General features: G+C 48.8%; 3 protein-coding genes across 3 annotated transcripts; all 3 read left to right on the top strand.

Moving 5' to 3' along the window:
• Positions 1-5,789: 5,789 nt before the first annotated feature.
• Positions 5,790-6,990, top strand: LOC117051978 (IgGFc-binding protein-like). The gene has a single exon (XM_033158705.1). It carries the CDS (start codon positions 5,794-5,796, stop codon positions 6,988-6,990), a length of 1,197 nt encoding a protein of 398 aa, XP_033014596.1. The 5' UTR covers positions 5,790-5,793.
• A 473-nt stretch (positions 6,991-7,463) lies between these two features.
• Positions 7,464-15,927, top strand: LOC117051979 (IgGFc-binding protein-like). The gene is made up of 9 exons (XM_033158706.1): positions 7,464-7,484; positions 8,709-9,083; positions 9,611-10,184; positions 10,413-11,017; positions 11,440-12,007; positions 12,899-13,485; positions 14,132-14,705; positions 15,115-15,314; positions 15,775-15,927. Exons 1-9 carry the CDS (start codon positions 7,464-7,466, stop codon positions 15,925-15,927), a joined length of 3,657 nt encoding a protein of 1,218 aa, XP_033014597.1.
• Positions 15,928-16,710: 783 nt separating this feature from the next.
• Positions 16,711-22,684, top strand: LOC117051980 (IgGFc-binding protein-like). Its single transcript, XM_033158707.1, has 6 exons — positions 16,711-16,941; positions 17,469-18,042; positions 18,270-18,874; positions 19,297-19,864; positions 20,768-21,354; positions 22,001-22,684. The coding sequence occupies exons 1-6, from the start codon at positions 16,711-16,713 to the stop codon at positions 22,682-22,684; spliced, it is 3,249 nt and encodes a 1,082-aa protein (XP_033014598.1).

Here is a 22,684-nt window from a genome sequence, read left to right on the forward strand (position 1 = left end):
TTGAGGTACCATATCCCTGCAGTGGTGTTATAATCCCAGGTGGGGTCGACAGTAAGGTTTTGAGGAGTCAAAGGGCTAGTACCTTCCGGTCTATCGGTCTGATAATTGTCCTTAATTAAGATTTCTCCCGCCTTGGTTATGATCTCCTTCTTTTCTGCATCGTTAAAAAGGGCACCGAGCAGCATGTGCACGTCGGCCCAGGTTGGGTTATGTGTTGAGAATATAGTGGCGACCTGTCGGTAGCATTTATCAGGGTCGTCCCTTAAGGAAGGCATTTTATCTGACCAATTCATCAAATCGGAGGTAAGGAATGGTTGATGTGTAAACACCATGCGGGGTGGATCTCCTGCTCTAGCCGGAGGAATGGGCAAGGCGCGCAAAGGGAGTACAGTATCCACTTCACCTTCGGTTTTACTGCGCAGCCTGCTGGAAACGGGGGGCGAAGCGGGGGATGTATCCTCCTCTTCATCAGGGGCGCTTGCTAGACCCCCCTCTGCTCCGGTTGCAGCCTCACGAGGCAGTGATATAGAACTCGGAGGGTTAACGATTGGATTGGCTGTGGCAGGTTGCCTATTTACCTCCCCCGCAAGGGCGTTAAGGTTCTCCGGTCTAGGGGGTCGAGTAGGTTCAGGGTAATAAAACGAAATAAGTGACCGGTCCAATTGTTCTTCTTCAGTCCGGATCTCATCATATGGGGGTGGCCTGGTGGGGCTTAATACAGCCATCTGTCGGGCCACGTGTAATTGTTGTGCCTTAAAGATCTCTCGGGCTTCTAAGAATGCATTCAGGTAGTACAGCTGTCTGGGTTTTTCATCAGCTAAGTAGAGTTTGAGCGCTTGTATCTTTGCTTCATTAAAGGAGCCCTGAGGTGGCCATCGGGATCCTTGTTCCAAATGTTGGGTGTAGGCAACCCAGGAAAGGTTGCATAGATCACGCAATTTGGACTTGGACAAGCCCTCCTTGCCTTTCAGTCTCTTCCATTGAGACAAAACAAACTTAAGTGGGGTGTCTGAGTCCACCTTAGCACAAGCAAGCTTCAGGGAAGCCTGGTTGTCAGGGGGAATCCACCCTGTCTCTTTGGACGATTGGGATCCCATCTTTCCTTTGAGAAGAAAGCTACTGACTAATCCTCACACTGAAGGAAGTGAAGGGAGACAAAAGAGGGGGAAGGGGAGAGAAGAAAGAAAAAACCTTTCAGTACAACGGTTCTATCTGAGTCGCAGCGTTTCCTCAGTCCGAACTGGGCATCCTCCGACGGAACGTACTGAGGAAAACACTGCGAAGGGGAACCTCTAACTCTGGATTTCCAATTCCTTATATACAGCAGCCACCGTCCACACAATCAACAAGACTTGGGTCTATCACCCACAAACACTTTGTCAACCCCCTTTTCTTGCCATGAGCTCTTTTCCTAGTGTGGGGCCCTTTTCATGCATATTTACCTCCCATTCTACAGCCACGACAGTCCTACCTAGCGTGTCACAGCTAAGGGTTTCCTACTGGACGCTCGCGCAGCGCGATGCCAGATCAAAAACCCAGGAAGGAAAACGCGGGAAACAGAACAAACGACCTTGCGTTCTCACATACACGGGTCATCCTTTAACAAAAAGTCGCCGTGTAGGAGGGGCGGCTTCGTTTGGGATAGAATATAGAGAAAGACATAGATAAAGAGCCCCCCAGGACCGTTCTGGGCATCCTCCGACGGAACGTCCTGGGAGCAGGAAAGGAGGAAAAAGCAACTGTCGTGGCTTATCCCAGTCAACCCACCACCCTCTGTGTCTAGTCTTTCACCATACTCACGTCCAAAGAGCGTCCCCTGTCGATCCCGGGATCCTTGTCAGCCGGCTAGACCTTGCCTTTGCTCCCCTGTCCTGGGCCTCAGGTAACAGTTGATTACCGCCCGGGAAAAAGGGAAGGGAGGAAAAGGGAAGATCCCGGGCAATTAGCCCAGTGGCGCCCGATCTCCCTCAGCACCCCCTCACCTCTTCACAGGAGAACCAAGTGTCCCTTCGTGGTCGCCATCTGACAAAGGAAAAGGTCCAATATAGGGTCCACTTGGACAAAACAACGAGGCACAGGCTAGGAGATGGAGCAAAACAGCAGCCAGTAGGCTTGGCCTTTATTGAAAGAAAATACGGTCGCGACCGGTCCTCCACCCACCCAAGAGAAGCAAAAATGGAAGGCCCCGAGCAGGGGGGGCACTTTCCTTATATTACCTACCCCATCACCAAGGTACGCCCCTAGAAACGTAATTTTAATATTCACAAGACGGGAGGGGTTGAGAGGGACACATGACAGGATTCTGCATACAGGTAGACAGGTTTGCATGCCCGGAAGGGTGGCAGGAATCGATGAAAAGAATTAGGGTGGGTGCAATATACATTGGAAGTTTCTTCTGCGTCAGGACAATAGAAAGCTCCTAGGAGGATGTCTGCTGCCATGGTAGCTGATGGATGGGTGCTTGACTGGATTATCGGGAGGGGGCATCTCCTCCTGCGGACGTGACTCTCTGCTTAGGGGATTATGAAAGCCGCTGAGTGGAGAGTCCAAAAATTATACAGCATCGAGATAATATACTTCTGATGATCGGAGGATGGCGGGGACCGAGGGGTTGGAAAGGTTATTTTACAAGGAGCAAATAGACACCCGAACCAGGCAAATCGGACACTGCGTTCAGGAGTTGTGGATTTTTACAATAATAAATATTTCGAGCTGTCAAAATTGGGCCACCCAGCGTCTAAATTGTCCATTTGATACATTGTTGCAAGTTATAATTAATAGTTTCCCCAACTGGTTACATTTTGGTTTCGATTCCATTGTTCTCCCAGCGGGGAGCCTGTCAAAAACCCACTTAGTGTTCAGTCAAGCGTGAAGGTGATGATTGAATCATTGTAGCTGACCTGAACGTTCCATTTTGCAGGCTGAGCTGAATGCATGCTCCTGATTGGTGGGTTTCCCGTTCATTGAGGAAAATGGCGTGTAGGAGAAGCGATTTGGCAGTAGCGCTTCTCAGGGCTAATTTCGGGGTGCAGATCGGGACTTTTGGGGAAACCCTTTATCGCGAGGGCTTGTGTAGGTGCTTGTGCGACTCATGAGGGGGAAAATTCTGCAACAGGCCATAGAGAATCCATTTACACTGCCTGGTTGTCAAATTCCCTGCAGTAGACATATAGTTCAAAAGAATATGATCCTTTGAAAATTTTAGCTTTTTCCACAGTCATATTTACATAATCCACAACTTTCCCCCAAAGCTTACTAAGTATAAGACATTATAAAAACGTATGTTTTAAAGAAGCATTGCCCTTATTACAGATCCAACAAAATGATGTCTTAGACAATCCTTTTCTATACAAATGTAGTGGAGTCCGATAACTTCTAAATATGATTTTCTGTTGTATAAGTTGTAACTTAAGGTCCCTTGACACCCTTGCTATAGGAGTTAAAACACTCAAAACTAGGAAACATAGGAACCCCCAGTGCTTTTTTTGTAGAAAAAAAGGGTGCTGGAACTCACTTAGAAGACAAATCCCAGAGCCAAATGAGGATTTCTTCGGGTTCTGGGGAAAGTCCTCTTGCCAGCCAGAGGCTTGTTGAGGCTCCTCAGCTGAGGCATGGGGAGCCTTCTGTGCCTCAGCTGAGCAGCTTACCGAAGCCCCCTGCCTCTCTGGCTCACGTCTAGATGTAGGATTGAGAAGGGTGTGTGAGCAGGTGTAGAAACTGGCCTTCTGTGGAAGGGTAAGATTTACATTTGCTGCTGTGCCCACATTTGCCTCTGGCCCAGCCCAGCCCAGCCTTCCATGGGGCCCTCAGAAAGTTGCCTAGAATGAAATGTGGCTCCCTAGTGGGGTAGGAGAGCTGGTGGGGGTGAATACCATCTCTGGTGACTGATGTGCCCCTTTGGTTTCAGATAGTACATGGGCAGATGAATCTAAAAAGCACAGGACACAAATTTTCATGGCCCTCTAATGGCTATGGTGGCTCATTTACCAGAAGTAATGTATTTAGCATCAACTCTGAAAGTGTATCCTCAATTCTGACCAAACTAAGCCTCCTAGGGGAGCATTGGTTGCCAGTTGTGAAATAAATTGGCATTATTTTCAGCTCTCCTACCCAGGCTTAAAGAGCTTCCCCACCTCTGAAGTACCAGGTAAGTGGTTAGCACTGCAGAGATAGCAGCAGCAGCAACAGCAGCAGCAGCAGCAGCAGCAACAACAACAACAACTTGAATGCTGCTCCATCAACTAGCAAACTCTGCCGGAGCATTAACAGGGTTTGGGCTTCTTGAGGCTAACTTTGCCTACAAAGTGAATGAGCCCCCTTAAAAGTTCTTGTATGATTAGGACAGGAATATGGAAACTCCCCAGCCCTGCTTTTCAGAGCCTTTGACACAAAAGTGACTGTGGTATTATGACAGCTTTTGAACTGGATATTGAGGTTTGTCCAATGTGGGGCCTGCCCTCATACCATAGCTGTCAACCTTTCCCATTTTTTGTGGGAAATTCCCTTATTATAGCATTGGGAAACAGCAGGGAGGGTTGACAGCTATGCCTCATGCACTTTTCTGATGTGGAGGATTCTGAGGTGGTAGGGATATTGAGAACCATTTACGAAGTCATATTGTCTTTCTGGTCTGAGAGGTTGTCTGGGTCTGGGGCCTCTTCCCTTGAGGTTGGTGAATCAGAACCTGGATCACAACAAATGGAATGAGCTTAAGACTCATGGAATCAAAGAGTTGAAAGCACCTCATCTAGTCAAACCCCCTGCCCATGCAGCAAATCTTTATCATCATCATCATCATCATCATCATCATCATCATCATCATCTATTATTTAAACCCCAGCCACTCTTGGCGGCTCCCAACAGAATATAAAAAAATCATAAAACATCAGACATTAAAAACTTCCCTAAACAGGACTGCCTTCGGATGTCTTCTAAAAGTCAGATAGTTGTTTATTTCCTTGGCATCTGATGGGAGGGTGTTCCACAGGGTGGGCGCCACCACCGAGAAGGCCCTCTGTCTGGTTCCCTGTAACCTCACTTCTCGCAGTGAAGGAACCGCCAGGCAGGGACGTAGGAAGGGGGGGCGCTTCACCCTGTGTGCCGTCACTGAAGGGGGTGACATTCGGTGTGCCGCCCGCCCGCGACTCCCAAGCCTACTCTGAGCCATTGGGGTAAGGGGGGAGCTGTGCCACTTTCCCCCTTCCCCCTTTGTTTTGACAGCTTGGGATAGGCTAGGGTGTCGCAGGCAGGCGGTGTGCTGAATGTCCCGCCATGGGCGGCTTGCTCTGCCCCCGTGAGCGGTTTGCTCCACCCCCGTGAACGGCTTGTTCCGCCCCCGGATGCAGGACTCATGCACCACTCTGGGTACCTGAGTGGCTATCCTGCACCTGGGAGGGCATCCTCCGCGCCATGCCCCTCGGGAGCACACCCGCCTTGGGCAGCACAGGCATATGCTCTATTGCTGCCACCAGAGGGCCCTTACAAATCCTTACAAATGAACACATGAGAAATTGATGTGGACCAGAGCCATCCATTCCTACCTCAGTGGGAGTACATAGCCCTTGTTCCTGGCTAGATGAAGACCTGGACGACAGCATTTATTTTAGGGGGCAAGGGAATAGATTGAGAAGTTGGTATTGCAAACAGAAGGCTGGAGGAGACTGAGGTCATTCTAACCCAGCATGTTCATCCTTACAACATCCTTTAACATCCTCTTCTTCACTCTCTTTTCTGCTTGCCCTTATAGTTACCTGCCTCAGTAGGAGCTTCGGGACACATTTTGTCACCTCCTATATGCAGAATTATGCAGAGACTGGCAAGTTTGAACTGCAGATCACCGCTTACTCTGACTCGACCACCGTGACAGTCTCTGTCCCTTGTGAAGGCTGCCTGCAGGAAGAGAACTTTGAAAGAAAACTCACTGTGGATAAGGGGAAGATGGTGCAAGTTGAGCTCCCAAAGTTTGTGGAAATCATTGGCAGCAAAGTTTTCTCTAGCGTTGTCCGGATCCAGTCAGACAAAGATGTGTCGGTGATATCCTTGAGCTCCAAGCCTTACAGCACAGATACTGCTCTGCTCTACCCCGTGAGCAGTTTAGGGACTGAGCACTATGTTGTGGGTCCTGCCATAGGCCCTGTAGGATATTTACAAGAGTTTGCTGTCTTAACCACCCAGGGACCTAATGTGGTCACTATCTACCTGAATAACCTGGTGACCTTCAATGGGCTAACATACAATGCAGGAAGTAAACTGAGTGTGACACTAAATGCTTTCACTGGAGTCCAATTGCAAGGAAAAGGTGATCTCTCTGGCACCAGGATTGTCTCTCAGCTACCAGTGGCTGTCTTGTCCGGCCATGTCTGTTCGTGGAGATACACTAAATGCAACCATGTCTTTGAGCAGCTCCTGCCTGTGTCCCACTGGGGGAAGACGTTTGTGGCCCCTCCTATACCTTGGCAGAAAAAAACTGACACCCTTTATGTCTCAGCATCCCAAGCCACCATCCTGAACTACCAGATGGGTACATTAAAGCAGATGATTACACTAGGAGGCGGGCAGGTCAAGCAGATTCAGATCTCACCCCAAACCCCAATCTACCTCTCGGCTGATGTTCCGGTACAGGTGTTGCTCTATAGTAATGGTGGAAGCACCCTGTCTTTTAGCTACGACACCTTCTTGATAGGGATTCCAGACATCAAAAGTTACAGCCTCTCGTACAGTGTGAGTGGGCAGGTCAGCTTTCAGAACTCTATTCTTTTGGTGGTGAAGAGTTTGGAGACTGGTGGTCTCACGGTGAATGAGAAGCTCCTGAGCGGAGTGAAGTGGAGTCCAGTTCCTGGCTCAGAGTACTCTTGGGGGAGATATGACCTGCCAGATGCACTTGTGCCCTACGTAGTGGCAAACCCCCAGTCCCCCTTTTGCCTTATCAGTGTGGGCATTGCAAATATGAATGGCTATGGGTCGCCTGGTGCCGGCAGAGACCGTAAGTAGAAGGTTCCAAAGCTTATCCATGTGTTTTCTGTCTTTTTATCCTGCTTTTCAGACAAGGAATAATAATAAAATGCATGATGGCTCTGACACCCATTAGACAAAGAAAGGGAAGCAGAGGGAAAAGTTAGAAAGGGCAGATCAGTTCTTCAAGGTCAGAGCAAGGTAGGGAGCTATAAGAGAGTGCTTATATCCAGTTCAGACCAGGCACATCTTCCCTTGCTAGCAGTGGCAGCCAGAGTCCATTGGGACTGGTAAAGACAAAAGGCAGAGAGGCCAATAGGTGGAGTTGAATCAATGGCAGGTGGAGCAAGCTAACTCGAGGTTAGTCCCCATCCTTCTCACTTCTGAGTCATACAAATGCTACACTGAGAGTAAGGAGGAAGGTGACACTCAGAGCCATCCTCTGGATTAGATGCAATTAAGAAGGCAGGCAAGTGGAAGCTGGCTGAGGGCAGACTCAGATTGGCAGGGCAATGACCCTTGTGCCCCACCAGGTCAGTCTCCACTCTAGCGTTCTTCAATAGCAGTTGATGGCTCTTGTTCCTTTGGCCAATGGTTGGGGTTAGGGTGTCTTTCTCTTCTGTTCTGCAGTTCCAGGACCACAGACAGGTAGTGCTGAGCACAGTGGTACCTTGGTTGTCAAACGGCTTGGCTCCCGAACAGTCGGCTCCTGAACGCTGCAAACCTGGAAGTAGGTGTTCCAGTTTGCAAATATTTTTTGGAAGCTGAACATCCAACGCGACTTCCGCAGCTTCTGGTTGAGTGCAGGAAGCTCCTGCAGCCAGTTGGAAGCCGCGCCTTGGTTTTCAAATGGTTCGAGCAGTCGAATGGACTCCCAGAACGGATTAAGTTCGACAACCAAGGTAACACTGTATGCTTTAAGGTAGGGAGGGGGAAGCAAGCACCCGTTGCTTCTTTGGCTGATTGATGGGGCCAGGTTGGTCTCCCCCCTGCCTTGACTTCCTTCCTGGCATGCAGGGGCTTCAGCCTCTCAGTAGCCTCAGGACCCTTCTGTTACCAATTTCCAGAAGACAACTCAAAAAGTTTTTACCATATGTGGGGATTCATGCTGCAGAGAGTGGGAGAACATTCAGAAGTGGGCAGCATCTCCCTCAGCACTGAAATGGCTACACATACAGCTGTGGGACCGCTGCTGCCAGTGCCTGGTTCATGGGGGAGGGCAATTCACTTGGGCTTCTAATCTCAGTCTAATCTCAGAGTAAGAGGGAAAAGAAATATCTTCTGTTTAAATCAGGGATGAGGAATCTGTGTCCCGCCAGGTGTCATGCCTGACCATTGGTCTTGCTTGCTGCAGTTGATGGGACTTGGAGTCCAAAACCATATAGACGGCCAAAGGTTCCCCATCCCTGGTATAAATAACGCCTAGTCTCACTAAGCAGGAGCAGAACTAGGGGGCAATGTGGTGCAGGTATCAGTCATTGATTGTAGACCTATAGTAAGATTTAAGAGATTTGAAACCATTTGCTTGCAATAATTTTTGTTCTCCTCATTTATTTTAAAAATAATGCTCATAATTTTGAAAGAAACTGAGTTTAGGGACAGAAGATGACATCCAAGTTTAAAAGGTGCCATCATTGCCATAATATTGATCAGCAAGTCTAATTTAATAGTTTCTAGATCTGAAAAAGTGTTTGAAACTAAAAATATGACGCTTTGCTGAATCTTCAAACTTTGTTTGAATTCTAATGGGTTAAGAGTGCTGGCAAATAACTTTCTCCCTCCTGTCATTAGCTGAACCAGAACTAACCTGTAGCAATGTGCTGTGCCGTAGAGGCATGGTGTGCAAGATGATAAATGGTCAACCACACTGTGTGCCATCCTCTAATGCTACCTGCTGGGCAATGGGTGACCCACACTACAGCACTTTTGATGGACACAAGTATGACTTCCAAGGAACTTGCACCTACACTTTTGTCAAGACACGTGCTGAAAGCTTCGGACTTCCATCTTTCCATATCTTTGCCAAGAATGAAAACCGGGGGAACAAAGCAGTGTCCTATGTGACAGTGGTGACGACTGAGGTTTATGGATATACCATCACCATGACCAGATCAGAAATTGGTTTTGTACAGGTGAGTGGTGATCGATTCAGAGTTGATTCAGAAGGCAAGTTCAATGCCACTTTTGAGTCCATGACGGCCATGTCAGGAGATGGTTACTGCACATGTTCAAGTTGTAAAACAAAAGATTGGTGACATTTTTGGGACCCGCCATTTGACTTATGAGACATCGTTACATATAAGCCACCAGCAGATTTGTACCTGACATTGCTAGGGAACTAGAAGAAACCAAATAATCAGTGCAGCTTCTAAAATTTCATTGCATCATCTTGATTCAAAATGTCACCCACTCATATCCAAACGAAGAGGAAAACCTGCTCATGGATCTCAGGAACAAACTTGTCCAATTTGGTTCAAATCCATGCAATTTTTTAAGGTTCATGGCATCCAGATGGTGTCCAATCGTATCCAAAAATAGCCAAAACCTGTAGCCCAATAGATGGAGAAGGAGGCTTAGCTTAGCTTAGCTTAGCTTCTGCTGTTACACATGAGCAAAAGGTGATTTTACCCTCTTGTGTCTTTCTTCCTCTGTGATACAGGTCAATGGTATCCGGGCACACTTGCCCATTTATCTGAAGGATGGGAACTTGCAAATTTTGCAGGTTGGCACCTCTGTCCTACTTTCCACTGACTTCCAGCTGAAGGTATCTTACGACTGGAATCACCACCTCCGCGTCACCATCAGCAGTGCTTATCAGGAGGCTGTCGGTGGCCTATGTGGGAATTATAATGAGAATCCCAGTGATGACTTCGAAACCCCTGCAGGCACCACAGCCCCTAACATTCCAGCCTTCGGTGAAAGCTGGGTGGTGACGACTGATGGCAGCCTTTGCTGGCATGATTGCAATGGGCCTTGTAAGCCTTGTGAATCCGATCAGGCCGAGAAGTACGAGTCAGAGGCCTACTGTGGTCTGCTAACCAAGGTTTCCAATGGCCCCTTTGCTTCTTGCCATGCCAAGGTGCCCCCCACAATCTACTTTACGAACTGTGTGTTTGACGTCTGCTCCACCAAAGGGAACAAACAGTCCTTGTGTGATATCCTGGCAGCCTATGCCGATGCCTGCCAGAGCGAGGGAGCCCAAATTGGTGACTGGAGAAGGGACTCTGGATGCTGTGAGTATGCAAAGCAAGACAAGGAAGGGATGAAGTAACTGAAGGGGGCCTTGTTCCAGATTGGGGGGGGGGGTCCTAAAGGTGAGTTGTCTCCTAAATAACAAGCCACAGTTGCCAGGATTCTCTGGGGGGAAACCATAATTCTTAAAGTGGTCTAAAAGTGCTACGAATGCAAAGTGGGGATGTGATCCAATATGAATGCCACCCAACCCCTACTCTTCCCCACAGATCTGGAGTGTCCTCCGAACAGCCAGTACCAAATCTGTGGAACAGCCTGCCCTGCTACCTGCATGGATGACCAAACTCAAGGGCCAAAGCTCTGCCCAGCTGTGTGCGTCGAAGGCTGCCAGTGCCTTGCGGGTTTTGTGCTGAGCCAAGGATCATGCATCCCCGAAAGCAGCTGCGGTTGTGTGTACGAAGGGCGACCCTATGCCCCCAATGAGGCTTTCTGGGCGGATGACCTGTGCCAGAAGCGTTGTGTGTGCAATCCGTCCAGTAGAGTGGTGGAGTGTTCAGCTAGTGCTTGCAAACCAACGGAACGGTGCCAAGTGGTCAAAGGCGTGCGGGGATGCTATCCGACTGGAAACAGCACATGCTCTGCATCCGGGGATCCCCACTACTGGACCTTCGACAAAAAGAGATTTGATTTCCAAGGGCCCTGTGCCTACGTGCTTGCTGAGGTTTTCAACAGTCCCCAGGACCTGGAAGGGTTCAGCGTCTATGTTCAAAATGAACACCGGGGAAATGCTGCTGTGACCTGGACCCGGAGTGTTCAAGTCAACGTCTATGATGTTGAGATTATAGTCAGCAGGCAACATTCCGGCAAAGTCTTGGTAAGTCTGGCTAACATTGGGATATCATTATTACGATGATTAGTCCCCTCTGGTGCCATTTGCAGGGAACTGTTGCGTTGTGGCCACTGTCTGCTGGCTGAGAGCCAACAAAAACTAATTTTGACCACATCCTCCGCCCTATTAAGTTGTGGAAGGACTACACTGGGGTATATACCAGTGGGAGTTTGGCTTTCCAACCAGGCAAGAGCACACAAGGGGGGTTCACATTGGGGGCTGGGGCTAGGGCTGGATGTGTGAACGCAGAAAGGTCAACGGTGTCACATAGAGAGACTTGCGCAGCCACACTAGACCCCTGGACATGAGTTTGCCATACCTCTTGTGGAGTTTATGGGGGTGGGAAGCAAGAGCCCCAAATATCCTTTTCATTTTTTCAACAGCAGCATCCTCTCCTGTCTTCATAGGTCGAAGGCTTGCTCACCTTCCTTCCCTTTAGTGCAGCTGGAGGAAAAATCAAGTTATATAGGAGCGGCCTGGATGCTGTGATTGAGACTGACTTTGACCTCGTGGTGACCTTTAACTGGGATAGCAAGGTATCAGTCACGGTGCCCAACACCTATGCCAACACCCTGCGTGGCCTGTGTGGAAACTTCAACGGGAACCCTGAAGATGATGCCCTTGTGCCTGGCAGCATCCTCACTCCCGACAGGCCAGTATTTGGTGGCAGTGGAATTGAGAGCATTGACCCAAAATGCAAGGAGATAGTGGACCCCAAATGCCCAGGGATGGAAGAATTAGCAGCCCAGCAGCGTGCAGCAGGCCAGGAATGTGGGCTTATTCTGGCCAAGGATGGGCCCTTCCGGGAGTGCCACGGCCAGGTTGACGAAGAAGGCGCCTTCCAAGATTGCATTTACGACTTTTGTTTCTACAAGGGACGCTATGCCTTCATGTGTGCAGCCATTGCCAGTTATGCCAAAGACTGCCAAGCTGTTGGGGTCACCATATACCCCTGGAGGTCTGCAACCTTCTGCCGTGAGTGCTCCATTGTTTGAAGCAGTTCCTCCTGGGAAGGGCAAGTTCATTTCCAGCAGGGTCTAGGGGCAGAAAATGAGAGGAGGGAACAGTGCAGATAAAAGAACATTTAAGAAAAAGAGGAGAAGGAAGGAGAGATAAAAAATGAGGTAACTCTCCAAGCCCACCAGACACACTTTAATCATCTCCCTTCTATGTTTCCCTTTAAACAAAGAAATCACTCTCAAATTGTTTATATAAATGCGCGCGCACACACACACACACACACACACACACACACACACAAACAAAAAAACGTTTAGTCATATATATGTCTTGCCCAGTCTATAGGACTTTAGACAGATACAGGTAACAATCCTTTATAGATGCAAAATGCCATAGTCCAATTAAAAATACAGTGTGCTCTCTGCTGGAAAAGTGTAACAGGAAGAAGAAGATTCCGCTTTCTATTGTTCCCCCTCCTGCCAGAAAGGTTGAGAGAATATGATATCACATCGTCCCCTGTTTGTGACTCTAGCAACCATGCACCTGTGATGTGGCTGTGCATTGATCCTCTCTCAACAGTGCTGGCAGGACTTGTAGGGAGCCCAACAGTAGGTGGAGCCAGAAACAATGAGAAACCGAGACATCAAATTCTAGTTTTCTCCCTATCTTCCTCCTTGTGGGATTTTACAGGACAACACAAAGACTTAGGGGAAGGAAGCTGGCAGCTATTGCCACCCATGGGAAGTAAGAAGGCACTCAGGTGGGGCTGGGTAAAGCCAGGCTGAGTTTGGTGACGCAGGTCCACATTGTCCCGAATGGACCAGCCTCTACTGCTTTGTAGATGCAAGATTTGCACCAGGCCACTAAAGCATAACATTGGCTAACCTCTCTGTTTTGCACTTGCAGCCCCACCCTGTCCGCTCAACAGTCACTATGAACATTGCGCCACGGCCTGTGACCAGACCTGCAGCAGCCTGTATGTCCCGCCTCGATGCCCGGAGAAGTGCGAGGAGGGCTGTGTGTGCAATGAGGGCTTTGTCAGGAGCACTGACACTTGCGTCCCTATGTCTGAGTGTGGGTGCTTCTACAAGGGACGCTACTATCCAGCCTTGGAATATTTCTATCCAACTTGTGAGGAACGTTGCAGGTGCCAGGCCGGTGGAAACGTGGTGTGTCATACCGCTCCCTGCACCCCCAATGAAGAGTGCAAAACAGTGGAAGGGTACCGCAAGTGCTTCGCAGTTGGAAACGCCACCTGCTCAGTTGTTGGTGACCTCTATCTGTCCTTTGATGGCCAAATCATTAACTTCCAGGGCACCTGCACTTACTTCTTAACCAAGCTACACAAGCCAACCCAGAGCTTGAAACCCCTAGCTGTTATTGTCAAGAACGAGCCTTGGGGCAATGGGAAGATCACACATGCCACGATGGTCTATGTGGAGGTCCTTGACTTTCAGGTTGTTATGCTGCTGAACAAATGGGGAGTAGTGCTGGTGAGTCTCTTAATGCTGCTAAGTGGACAAGCTTGGTGGGGTGGGCGTTCATCTCCTCCTCACTCTGTATCCAGGATCAGGCTACCCGCTAATCATCCTGAGGTATTTGCCTACGGCTTATAAGATTATTTTGGAGACAACTTGCTCCTCACTCATCTTTTAGGGCCAAATTAGAAGCAGTAGTTTTCACACATATAACTACTGTGTGAATGGTTCTAAGAAGTCAAATGCTGGCTTGGTATGCTGATCCAAATTTCTACCCTGCTGGGTGAGTGTGCGCAGTAGGGAGGCCTTAAACATCATCATCATCATCACCCCCGCCCACTGCTAACCTTCCAAATCTGAATCATCCCCTCCCTGTGTTTGCTCCTTGCATTGGAAAAGAGATCCCATTTGAGTGAATGGAAGCCTTCCTTCCCCAGCCCAATAGAAATAGCAGCTGCAGATGACCCATCGTGTTTTGGGACTATGACAAGCGCAAAAAGGTTAAAGACCCTACCCCTCTCACCAGGGTCCGTTGCATATGATCTTGCAATTTATTTCTACCAAGCCAGCTGCTGATTGTGTGATTGGCATCTTTGCTTGATTGGCCCTTATTCTGCATAGCACACCCTACTCAGCTGGCCAATCCCCTTTATTTCTCCAGGTGGATGGAGTATTGCAACGCCTCCCTGTGAATCTTTTGTCTGGGCACCTCAGAATCTTTCAGCACGGGATCGGTATCACAATAGACTCCACCTTTGGCTTTGCACTGACCTACGACCTGTATTCCCATGTGAGGGTCACTATTCCCAGCATCTACCAGGACTACGTAGGTGGCTTGTGTGGGAACTACAATGGAGACAAGAGTGACGATCTCCAACTCCCTGATGGCACCGTGGTCACTGATGTGAATAAATTTGCTGCTGCCTGGAAACTTCCAATTGTTGATGAACCCTGCACAGATGGGTGTGTTGCAGAGGGCTGCTTAGTTTGTGAGGAGGAGAAGAAAGAACCTTTCAAACAGCTCAGCTCCTGTGGGCTCCTCACTGCATCCAATGGTCCATTCAGTGCATGCCATGCCATAGTGAACCCCGAGCCATATCTGGACAACTGCATCAATGACCTGTGTGTAGGAGGTGGTGACCAACAGATCCTGTGCCAGAGCCTCCAGAGCTACATGAAAGCCTGCCAGGAGGCCAGGGTCCCTATTGAGCCTTGGAGAAGTGCAACCTTCTGCCGTGAGTACCAAGAGAACCCTTTCCCTTTCTTCCAGTGGTGGTTGCTACCCATTAAGACAGGCAGTGAGGAAGGCAGGGAGACTAGCAGAAAGGTGTGCCAGAGGCAATGATGGGCAGAGCCACTGCCAACTTTTTGTAAGCAAGAAGGTGATCAGGCCAGGACCGCTTGGGGGCCGACTGAGATTGTTGGAGCAGCGTCCCATCATCTGCAACGGATCAACCTCCATTGCTTCCTTCCAGGTCTTCAAGATGGAAATCTCATTGGTCCTGTGACCTGGTCTTTTTGTTGACTAGTGTTGCTCTGGCCAGCATCACATATGCCCATTCAAAGCAGGCAGGTTTGATTCTGCTGCTTCTGCTATATGAGGGGACCCCCCCCAATTAACCCTCTGTGTCTCTTTTCTTGCAGCTGTGACTTGCCCTGCCAACAGTTATTATACCACTTGTTCCAACATTTGTGAAACCAACTGTGCTGGACTGACTGACCACATTCGATGCCCGGAATACTGTGTCGAGGGCTGCCAGTGTGATGCTGGCTTCTTCTTTGATGGCCTCAAGTGCATCTCCTTGGATGAGTGTGGCTGCTTTGAGCGTGGTAGATATTTCCCGGTATGTGGATAGGCAGGCAGTGGTGGTGATGGGGACAGTATTGGATTGCCTATACACAACCCCTTGTGTCAGGCATCTCTGGTTAAACTATGGAATTCACTCCCACAAGAGGCAGTGATGACCGCTAACTTGAATGGTTGTGAAAGAGGATTAGACACATTTCCGGAACAGAAAGCTATCCATGGTTATTAGTCACGGTGGCTATCTTCTATCTCTGCTGCTGGAGAGAGAATGTTGTTGTACTCAGATCTGGCTTGCAGACTTCCTATAGGGCTTCTTGTTGGCCACTGTGAGAACGGAATTCTGGTCTCGATGCCCAGTGGCCAGATCAAGCCTGCCTCAACTTATATTTTTAATGGTGGTTTCCTTTACTATGGAAATCTTTCTTTTTCCAAGTGGTCCTTGGCTGTGTTCTCTGACCCTTTCCCCCTGTATGCCATTGTTATCTCTTGATGCCTAGCCTGATGAACCTGTGGTGCTCAATGACTGTAAGGAGAAATGCATCTGCACTGCAGCTGGAGGGTTCAGGTGTGAGGCCATCACTTGCCAAGGAGAAGAAACTTGTGAGGTGATCGACGGCATCATGCAATGCTACAACAAAGGTGCCTTGTGATGACTACTTTTCTCTATGAACAGAGGGATGGTTGGGTACCATTTATTCCCTTGGATTCTTGTGATATAGGCAAGGAGTGGTGGGGATTGTGAATTCAGCCCTCCACTGGTGGCAATGGGCGCTTTGTTTGAAAAATAAAAAACCACTTTCAGAGAGGCAGTATTTGTTGAGACTGTAGCAGCACATAGAGACAGAATTAAACTTCCCCTCCCCACGGTTCCAAAACTGTGTTGGCCTCCTCAATGCTGCTATGCAGGGAACAGTGATTCATTGTCTCCTATAGCAAGTTGAGAGAGATTTGACCCCCTCATCTGTTTGCTTGCAGAATTTTTAAATTATTATTCTCTTCTTTCATTTTCAAAGTAGGGTTTCCAATTCTAAATCCCTGGATTTAGGGATATTAGATGCAGTAGTGTATCAGAAGTTAGAAACCTGATATTCATTCAATAATATTAATAATGAAGATGTAGGAAGCCTTCCCCCAACTCCAATAGGATTACGGGCAACTAACTTTCTCTCTGAAGAAGTGTACATGTACACGAAAGCTCATACCAAGAACAAACTTAGTTGGTCTCTAAGGTGCTACTGGAAGGAATTTTTTTTTAAATTTTGTTTTGACTATGGCAGACCAACATGGCTACCTAACCAGTAACTTTCTCTCTACTGTCCTTAGTTGTACCACCACCCAGCTGTGACACTGTAAAGTGCCGAAGAGGCATGGTGTGCAAGATGATAAATGGTCAACCACACTGTGTGCCATCCTCTAATGCTACCTGCTGGGCAATGGGTGACCCACACTACAGCACTTTTGATGGACACAAGTATGACTTCCAAGGAACCTGCACCTACACTTTTGTCAAGACACGTGCTGAAAGCTTCGGACTTCCATCTTTCCATATCTTTGCCAAGAATGAAAACCGGGGGAACAAAGCAGTGTCCTATGTGACAGTGGTGACGACTGAGGTTTATGGATATACCATCACCATGACCAGATCAGAAATTGGTTTTGTACAGGTGAGTGGTGATCGATTCAGAGTTGATTCAGAAGGCAAGTTCAATGCCACTTTTGAGTCCATGACGGCCATGTCAGGAGATGGTTACTGCACATGTTCAAGTTGTAAAACAAAAGATTGGTGACATTTTTGGGACCCGCCATTTGACTTATGAGACATCGTTACATATAAGCCACCAGCAGATTTGTACCTGACATTGCTAGGGAACTAGAAGAAACCAAATAATCAGTGCAGCTTCTAAAATTTCATTGCATCATCTTGATTCAAAATGTCACCCACTCATATCCAAACGAAGAGGAAAACCTGCTCATGGATCTCAGGAACAAACTTGTCCAATTTGGTTCAAATCCATGCAATTTTTTAAGGTTCATGGCATCCAGATGGTGTCCAATCGTATCCAAAAATAGCCAAAACCTGTAGCCCAATAGATGGAGAAGGAGGCTTAGCTTAGCTTAGCTTAGCTTCTGCTGTTACACATGAGCAAAAGGTGATTTTACCCTCTTGTGTCTTTCTTCCTCTGTGATACAGGTCAATGGTATCCGGGCACACTTGCCCATTTATCTGAAGGATGGGAACTTGCAAATTTTGCAGGTTGGCACCTCTGTCCTACTTTCCACTGACTTCCAGCTGAAGGTATCTTACGACTGGAATCACCACCTCCGCGTCACCATCAGCAGTGCTTATCAGGAGGCTGTCGGTGGCCTATGTGGGAATTATAATGAGAATCCCAGTGATGACTTCGAAACCCCTGCAGGCACCACAGCCCCTAACATTCCAGCCTTCGGTGAAAGCTGGGTGGTGACGACTGATGGCAGCCTTTGCTGGCATGATTGCAATGGGCCTTGTAAGCCTTGTGAATCCGATCAGGCCGAGAAGTACGAGTCAGAGGCCTACTGTGGTCTGCTAACCAAGGTTTCCAATGGCCCCTTTGCTTCTTGCCATGCCAAGGTGCCCCCCACAATCTACTTTACGAACTGTGTGTTTGACGTCTGCTCCACCAAAGGGAACAAACAGTCCTTGTGTGATATCCTGGCAGCCTATGCCGATGCCTGCCAGAGCGAGGGAGCCCAAATTGGTGACTGGAGAAGGGACTCTGGATGCTGTGAGTATGCAAAGCAAGACAAGGAAGGGATGAACTAACTGAAGGGGGCCTTGTTCCAGATTGGGGGGGGGGTCCTAAAGGTGAGTTGTCTCCTAAATAACAAGCCACAGTTGCCAGGATTCTCTGGGGGGAAACCATAATTCTTAAAGTGGTCTAAAAGTGCTACGAATGCAAAGTGGGGATGTGATCCAATATGAATGCCACCCAACCCCTACTCTTCCCCACAGATCTGGAGTGTCCTCCGAACAGCCAGTACCAAATCTGTGGAACAGCCTGCCCTGCCACCTGCATGGATGACCAAACTCAAGGGCCAAAGCTCTGCCCAGCTGTGTGCGTCGAAGGCTGCCAGTGCCTTGCGGGTTTTGTGCTGAGCCAAGGATCATGCATCCCCGAAAGCAGCTGCGGTTGTGTGTACGAAGGGCGACCCTATGCCCCCAATGAGGCTTTCTGGGCGGATGACCTGTGCCAGAAGCGTTGTGTGTGCAATCCGTCCAGTAGAGTGGTGGAGTGTTCAGCTAGTGCTTGCAAACCAACAGAACGGTGCCAAGTGGTCAAAGGCGTGCGGGGATGCTATCCGACTGGAAACAGCACATGCTCTGCATCCGGGGATCCCCACTACTGGACCTTTGACAAAAAGAGATTTGATTTCCAAGGGCCCTGTGCCTACGTGCTTGCTGAGGTTTTCAACAGTCCCCAGGACCTGGAAGGGTTCAGCGTCTATGTTCAAAATGAACACCGGGGAAATGCTGCTGTGACCTGGACCCGGAGTGTTCAAGTCAACGTCTATGATGTTGAGATTATAGTCAGCAGGCAACATTCCGGCAAAGTCTTGGTAAGTCTGGCTAACATTGGGATATCATTATTACGATGATTAGTCCCCTCTGGTGCCATTTGCAGGGAACTGTTGCGTTGTGGCCACTGTCTGCTGGCTGAGAGCCAACAAAAACTAATTTTGACCACATCCTCCGCCCTATTAAGTTGTGGAAGGACTACACTGGGGTATATACCAGTGGGAGTTTGGCTTTCCAACCAGGCAAGAGCACACAAGGGGGGTTCACATCGGGGGCTGGGGCTAGGGCTGGATGTGTGAACGCAGAAAGGTCAACGGTGTCAGATAGAGAGACTTGCGCAGCCACACTAGACCCCTGGACATGAGTTTGCCATACCTCTTGTGGAGTTTATGGGGGTGGGAAGCAAGAGCCCCAAATATCCTTTTCATTTTTTCAACAGCAGCATCCTCTCCTGTCTTCATAGGTCGAAGGCTTGCTCACCTTCCTTCCCTTTAGTGCAGCTGGAGGAAAAATCAAGTTATATAGGAGCGGCCTGGATGCTGTGATTGAGACTGACTTTGACCTCGTGGTGACCTTTAACTGGGATAGCAAGGTATCAGTCACGGTGCCCAACACCTATGCCAACACCCTGCGTGGCCTGTGTGGAAACTTCAACGGGAACCCTGAAGATGATGCCCTTGTGCCTGGCAGCATCCTCACTCCCGACAGGCCAGTATTTGGTGGCAGTGGAATTGAGAGCATTGACCCAAAATGCAAGGAGATAGTGGACCCCAAATGCCCAGGGATGGAAGAATTAGCAGCCCAGCAGCGTGCAGCAGGCCAGGAATGTGGGCTTATTCTGGCCAAGGATGGGCCCTTCCGGGAGTGCCACGGCCAGGTTGACGAAGAAGGCGCCTTCCAAGATTGCATTTACGACTTTTGTTTCTACAAGGGACGCTATGCCTTCATGTGTGCAGCCATTGCCAGTTATGCCAAAGACTGCCAAGCTGTTGGGGTCACCATATACCCCTGGAGGTCTGCAACCTTCTGCCGTGAGTGCTCCATTGTTTGAAGCAGTTCCTCCTGGGAAGGGCAAGTTCATTTCCAGCAGGGTCTAGGGGCAGAAAATGAGAGGAGGGAACAGTGCAGATAAAAGAACATTTAAGAAAAAGAGGAGAAGGGAGGAGAGATAAAAAATGAGGTAACTCTCCAAGCCCACCAGACACACTTTAATCATCTCCCTTCTATGTTTCCCTTTAAACAAAGAAATCACTCTCAAATTGTTTATGTAAACGCGCGCGCGCGCGCACACACACACACACACACACACACACACAAACAAACAAACAAACAAAAACACGTTTAGTCATATATATGTCTTGCCCAGTCTATAGGACTTTAGACAGATACAGGCAACAATCCTTTATAGATGCAAAATGCCATAGTCCAATTCAAAATACAGTGTGCTCTCTGCTGGAAAAGTGTAACAGGAAGAAGAAGATTCCACTTTCTATTGTTCCCCCTCCTGCCAGAAAGGTTGAGAGAATATGATATCACATCGTCCCCTGTTTGTGACTCTAGCAACCATGCACCTGTGATGTGGCTGTGCATCGATCCTCTCTCAACAGTGCTGGCAGGACTGGTAGGGAGCCCAACAGTAGGTGGAGCCAGAAACAATGAGAAACTGAGACATCAAATTCTAGTTTTCTCCCTATCTTCCTCCTTGTGGGATTTTACAGGGCAACACAAAGACTTAGGGGAAGGAAGCTGGCAGCTATTGCCACCCATGGGAAGTAAGAAGGCACTCAGGTGGGGCTGGGTAAAGCCAGGCTGAGTTTGGTGACGCAGGTCCACATTGTCCCGAATGGACCAGCCTCTACTGCTTTGTAGATGCAAGATTTGCACCAGGCCACTAAAGCATAACATTGGCTAACCTCTCTGTTTTGCACTTGCAGCCCCACCCTGCCCGCTCAACAGTCACTATGAACATTGTGCCACGGCCTGTGACCAGACCTGCAGCAGCCTGTATGTCCCGCCTCGATGCCCGGAGAAGTGCGAGGAGGGCTGTGTGTGCAATGAGGGCTTTGTCAGGAGCACTGACACTTGCGTCCCTATGTCTGAGTGTGGGTGCTTCTACAAGGGACGCTACTATCCAGCCTTGGAATATTTCTATCCAACTTGTGAGGAACGTTGCAGGTGCCAGGCCGGTGGAAACGTGGTGTGTCATACCGCTCCCTGCACCCCCAATGAAGAGTGCAAAACGGTGGAAGGGTACCGCAAGTGCTTCGCAGTTGGAAACGCCACCTGCTCAGTTGTTGGTGACCTCTATCTGTCCTTTGATGGCCAAATCATTAACTTCCAGGGCACCTGCACTTACTTCTTAACCAAGCTGCACAAGCCAACCCAGAGCTTGAAACCCCTAGCTGTTATTGTCAAGAACGAGCCTTGGGGCAATGGGAAGATCACACATGCCACGATGGTCTATGTGGAGGTCCTTGACTTTCAGGTTGTTATGCTGCTGAACAAATGGGGAGTAGTGCTGGTGAGTCTCTTAATGCTGCTAAGTGGGCAAGCTTGGTGGGGTGGGCGTTCATCTCCTCCTCACTCTGTATCCAGGATCAGGCTACCCGCTAATCATCCTGAGATATTTGCCTACGGCTTATAAGATTATTTTGGAGACAACTTGCTCCTCACTCATCTTTTAGGGCCAAAGTAGAAGCAGTAGTTTTCACACACATAACTACTGTGTGAATGGTTCTAAGAAGTCAAATGCTGGCTTGGTATGCTGATCCAAATTTCTACCCTGCTGGGTGAGTGTGCGCAGTAGGGAGGCCTTAAACATCATCATCATCATCACCCCCGCCCACTGCTAACCTTCCAAATCTGAATCATCCCCTCCCTGTGTTTGCTCCTTGCATTGGAAAAGAGATCCCATTTGAGTGAATGGAAGCCTTCCTTCCCCAGCCCAATAGAAATAGCAGCTGCAGATGACCCATCGTGTTTTGGGACTATGACAAGCGCAAAAAGGTTAAAGACCCTACCCCTCTCACCAGGGTCCGTTGCATATTATCTTGCAATTTATTTCTACCAAGCCAGCTGCTGATTGTGTGATTGGCATCTTTGCTTGATTGGCCCTTATTCTGCATAGCACACCCTACTCAGCTGGCCAATCCCCTTTATTTCTCCAGGTGGATGGAGTATTGCAACGCCTCCCTGTGAATCTTTTGTCTGGGCACCTCAGAATCTTTCAGCACGGGATCGGTATCACAATAGACTCCACCTTTGGCTTTGCACTGACCTACGACCTGTATTCCCATGTGAGGGTCACTATTCCCAGCATCTACCAGGACTACGTAGGTGGCTTGTGTGGGAACTACAATGGAGACAAGAGTGACGATCTCCAGCTCCCTGATGGCACCGTGGTCACTGATGTGAATAAATTTGCTGTTGCCTGGAAACTTCCAATTGTTGATGAATCCTGCACAGATGGGTGTGTTGCAGAGGGCTGCTTAGTTTGTGAGGAGGAGAAGAAAGAACCTTTCAAACAGCTCAGCTCCTGTGGGCTCCTCACTGCATCCAATGGTCCATTCAGTGCATGCCATGCCATAGTGAACCCCGAGCCATATCTGGACAACTGCATCAATGACCTGTGTGTAGGAGGTGGTGACCAACAGATCCTGTGCCAGAGCCTCCAGAGCTACATGAAAGCCTGCCAGGAGGCCAGGGTCCCTATTGAGCCTTGGAGAAGTGCAACCTTCTGCCGTGAGTACCAAGAGAACCCTTTCCCTTTCTTCCAGTGGTGGTTGCTACCCATTAAGACAGGCAGTGAGGAAGGCAGGGAGACTAGCAGAAAGGTGTGCCAGAGGCAATGA

Source organism: Lacerta agilis, chromosome 8 (assembly GCF_009819535.1).
Source record: "Lacerta agilis isolate rLacAgi1 chromosome 8, rLacAgi1.pri, whole genome shotgun sequence".
Classification (NCBI taxonomy): Eukaryota; Metazoa; Chordata; class Lepidosauria; order Squamata; family Lacertidae; genus Lacerta; species Lacerta agilis.

What these genes read in the sequence shown, in the direction of transcription:
- LOC117051979 (XM_033158706.1), top strand. Translation starts at nt 7,464, where the DNA reads ATGACCCTTGTGCCCCACCAG. An exon ending in AACATTCCGGCAAAGTCTTG is followed by an intron (nt 11,018 to 11,439) that starts GTAAGTCTGGCT and finishes CTGTCTTCATAG; the next exon opens with GTCGAAGGCTTGCTCACCTT. An exon ending in GAGGTCTGCAACCTTCTGCC is followed by an intron (nt 12,008 to 12,898) that starts GTGAGTGCTCCA and finishes TTGCACTTGCAG; the next exon opens with CCCCACCCTGTCCGCTCAAC.
- LOC117051980 (XM_033158707.1), top strand. Translation starts at nt 16,711, where the DNA reads ATGGGTGACCCACACTACAGCACTTTTGATGGACACAAGTATGACTTC. An exon ending in CAGAAATTGGTTTTGTACAG is followed by an intron (nt 16,942 to 17,468) that starts GTGAGTGGTGAT and finishes TCTGTGATACAG; the next exon opens with GTCAATGGTATCCGGGCACA. An exon ending in GAGGTCTGCAACCTTCTGCC is followed by an intron (nt 19,865 to 20,767) that starts GTGAGTGCTCCA and finishes TTGCACTTGCAG; the next exon opens with CCCCACCCTGCCCGCTCAAC.
- LOC117051978 (XM_033158705.1), top strand. Translation starts at nt 5,794, where the DNA reads ATGCAGAATTATGCAGAGACTGGCAAGTTTGAACTGCAGATCACCGCT.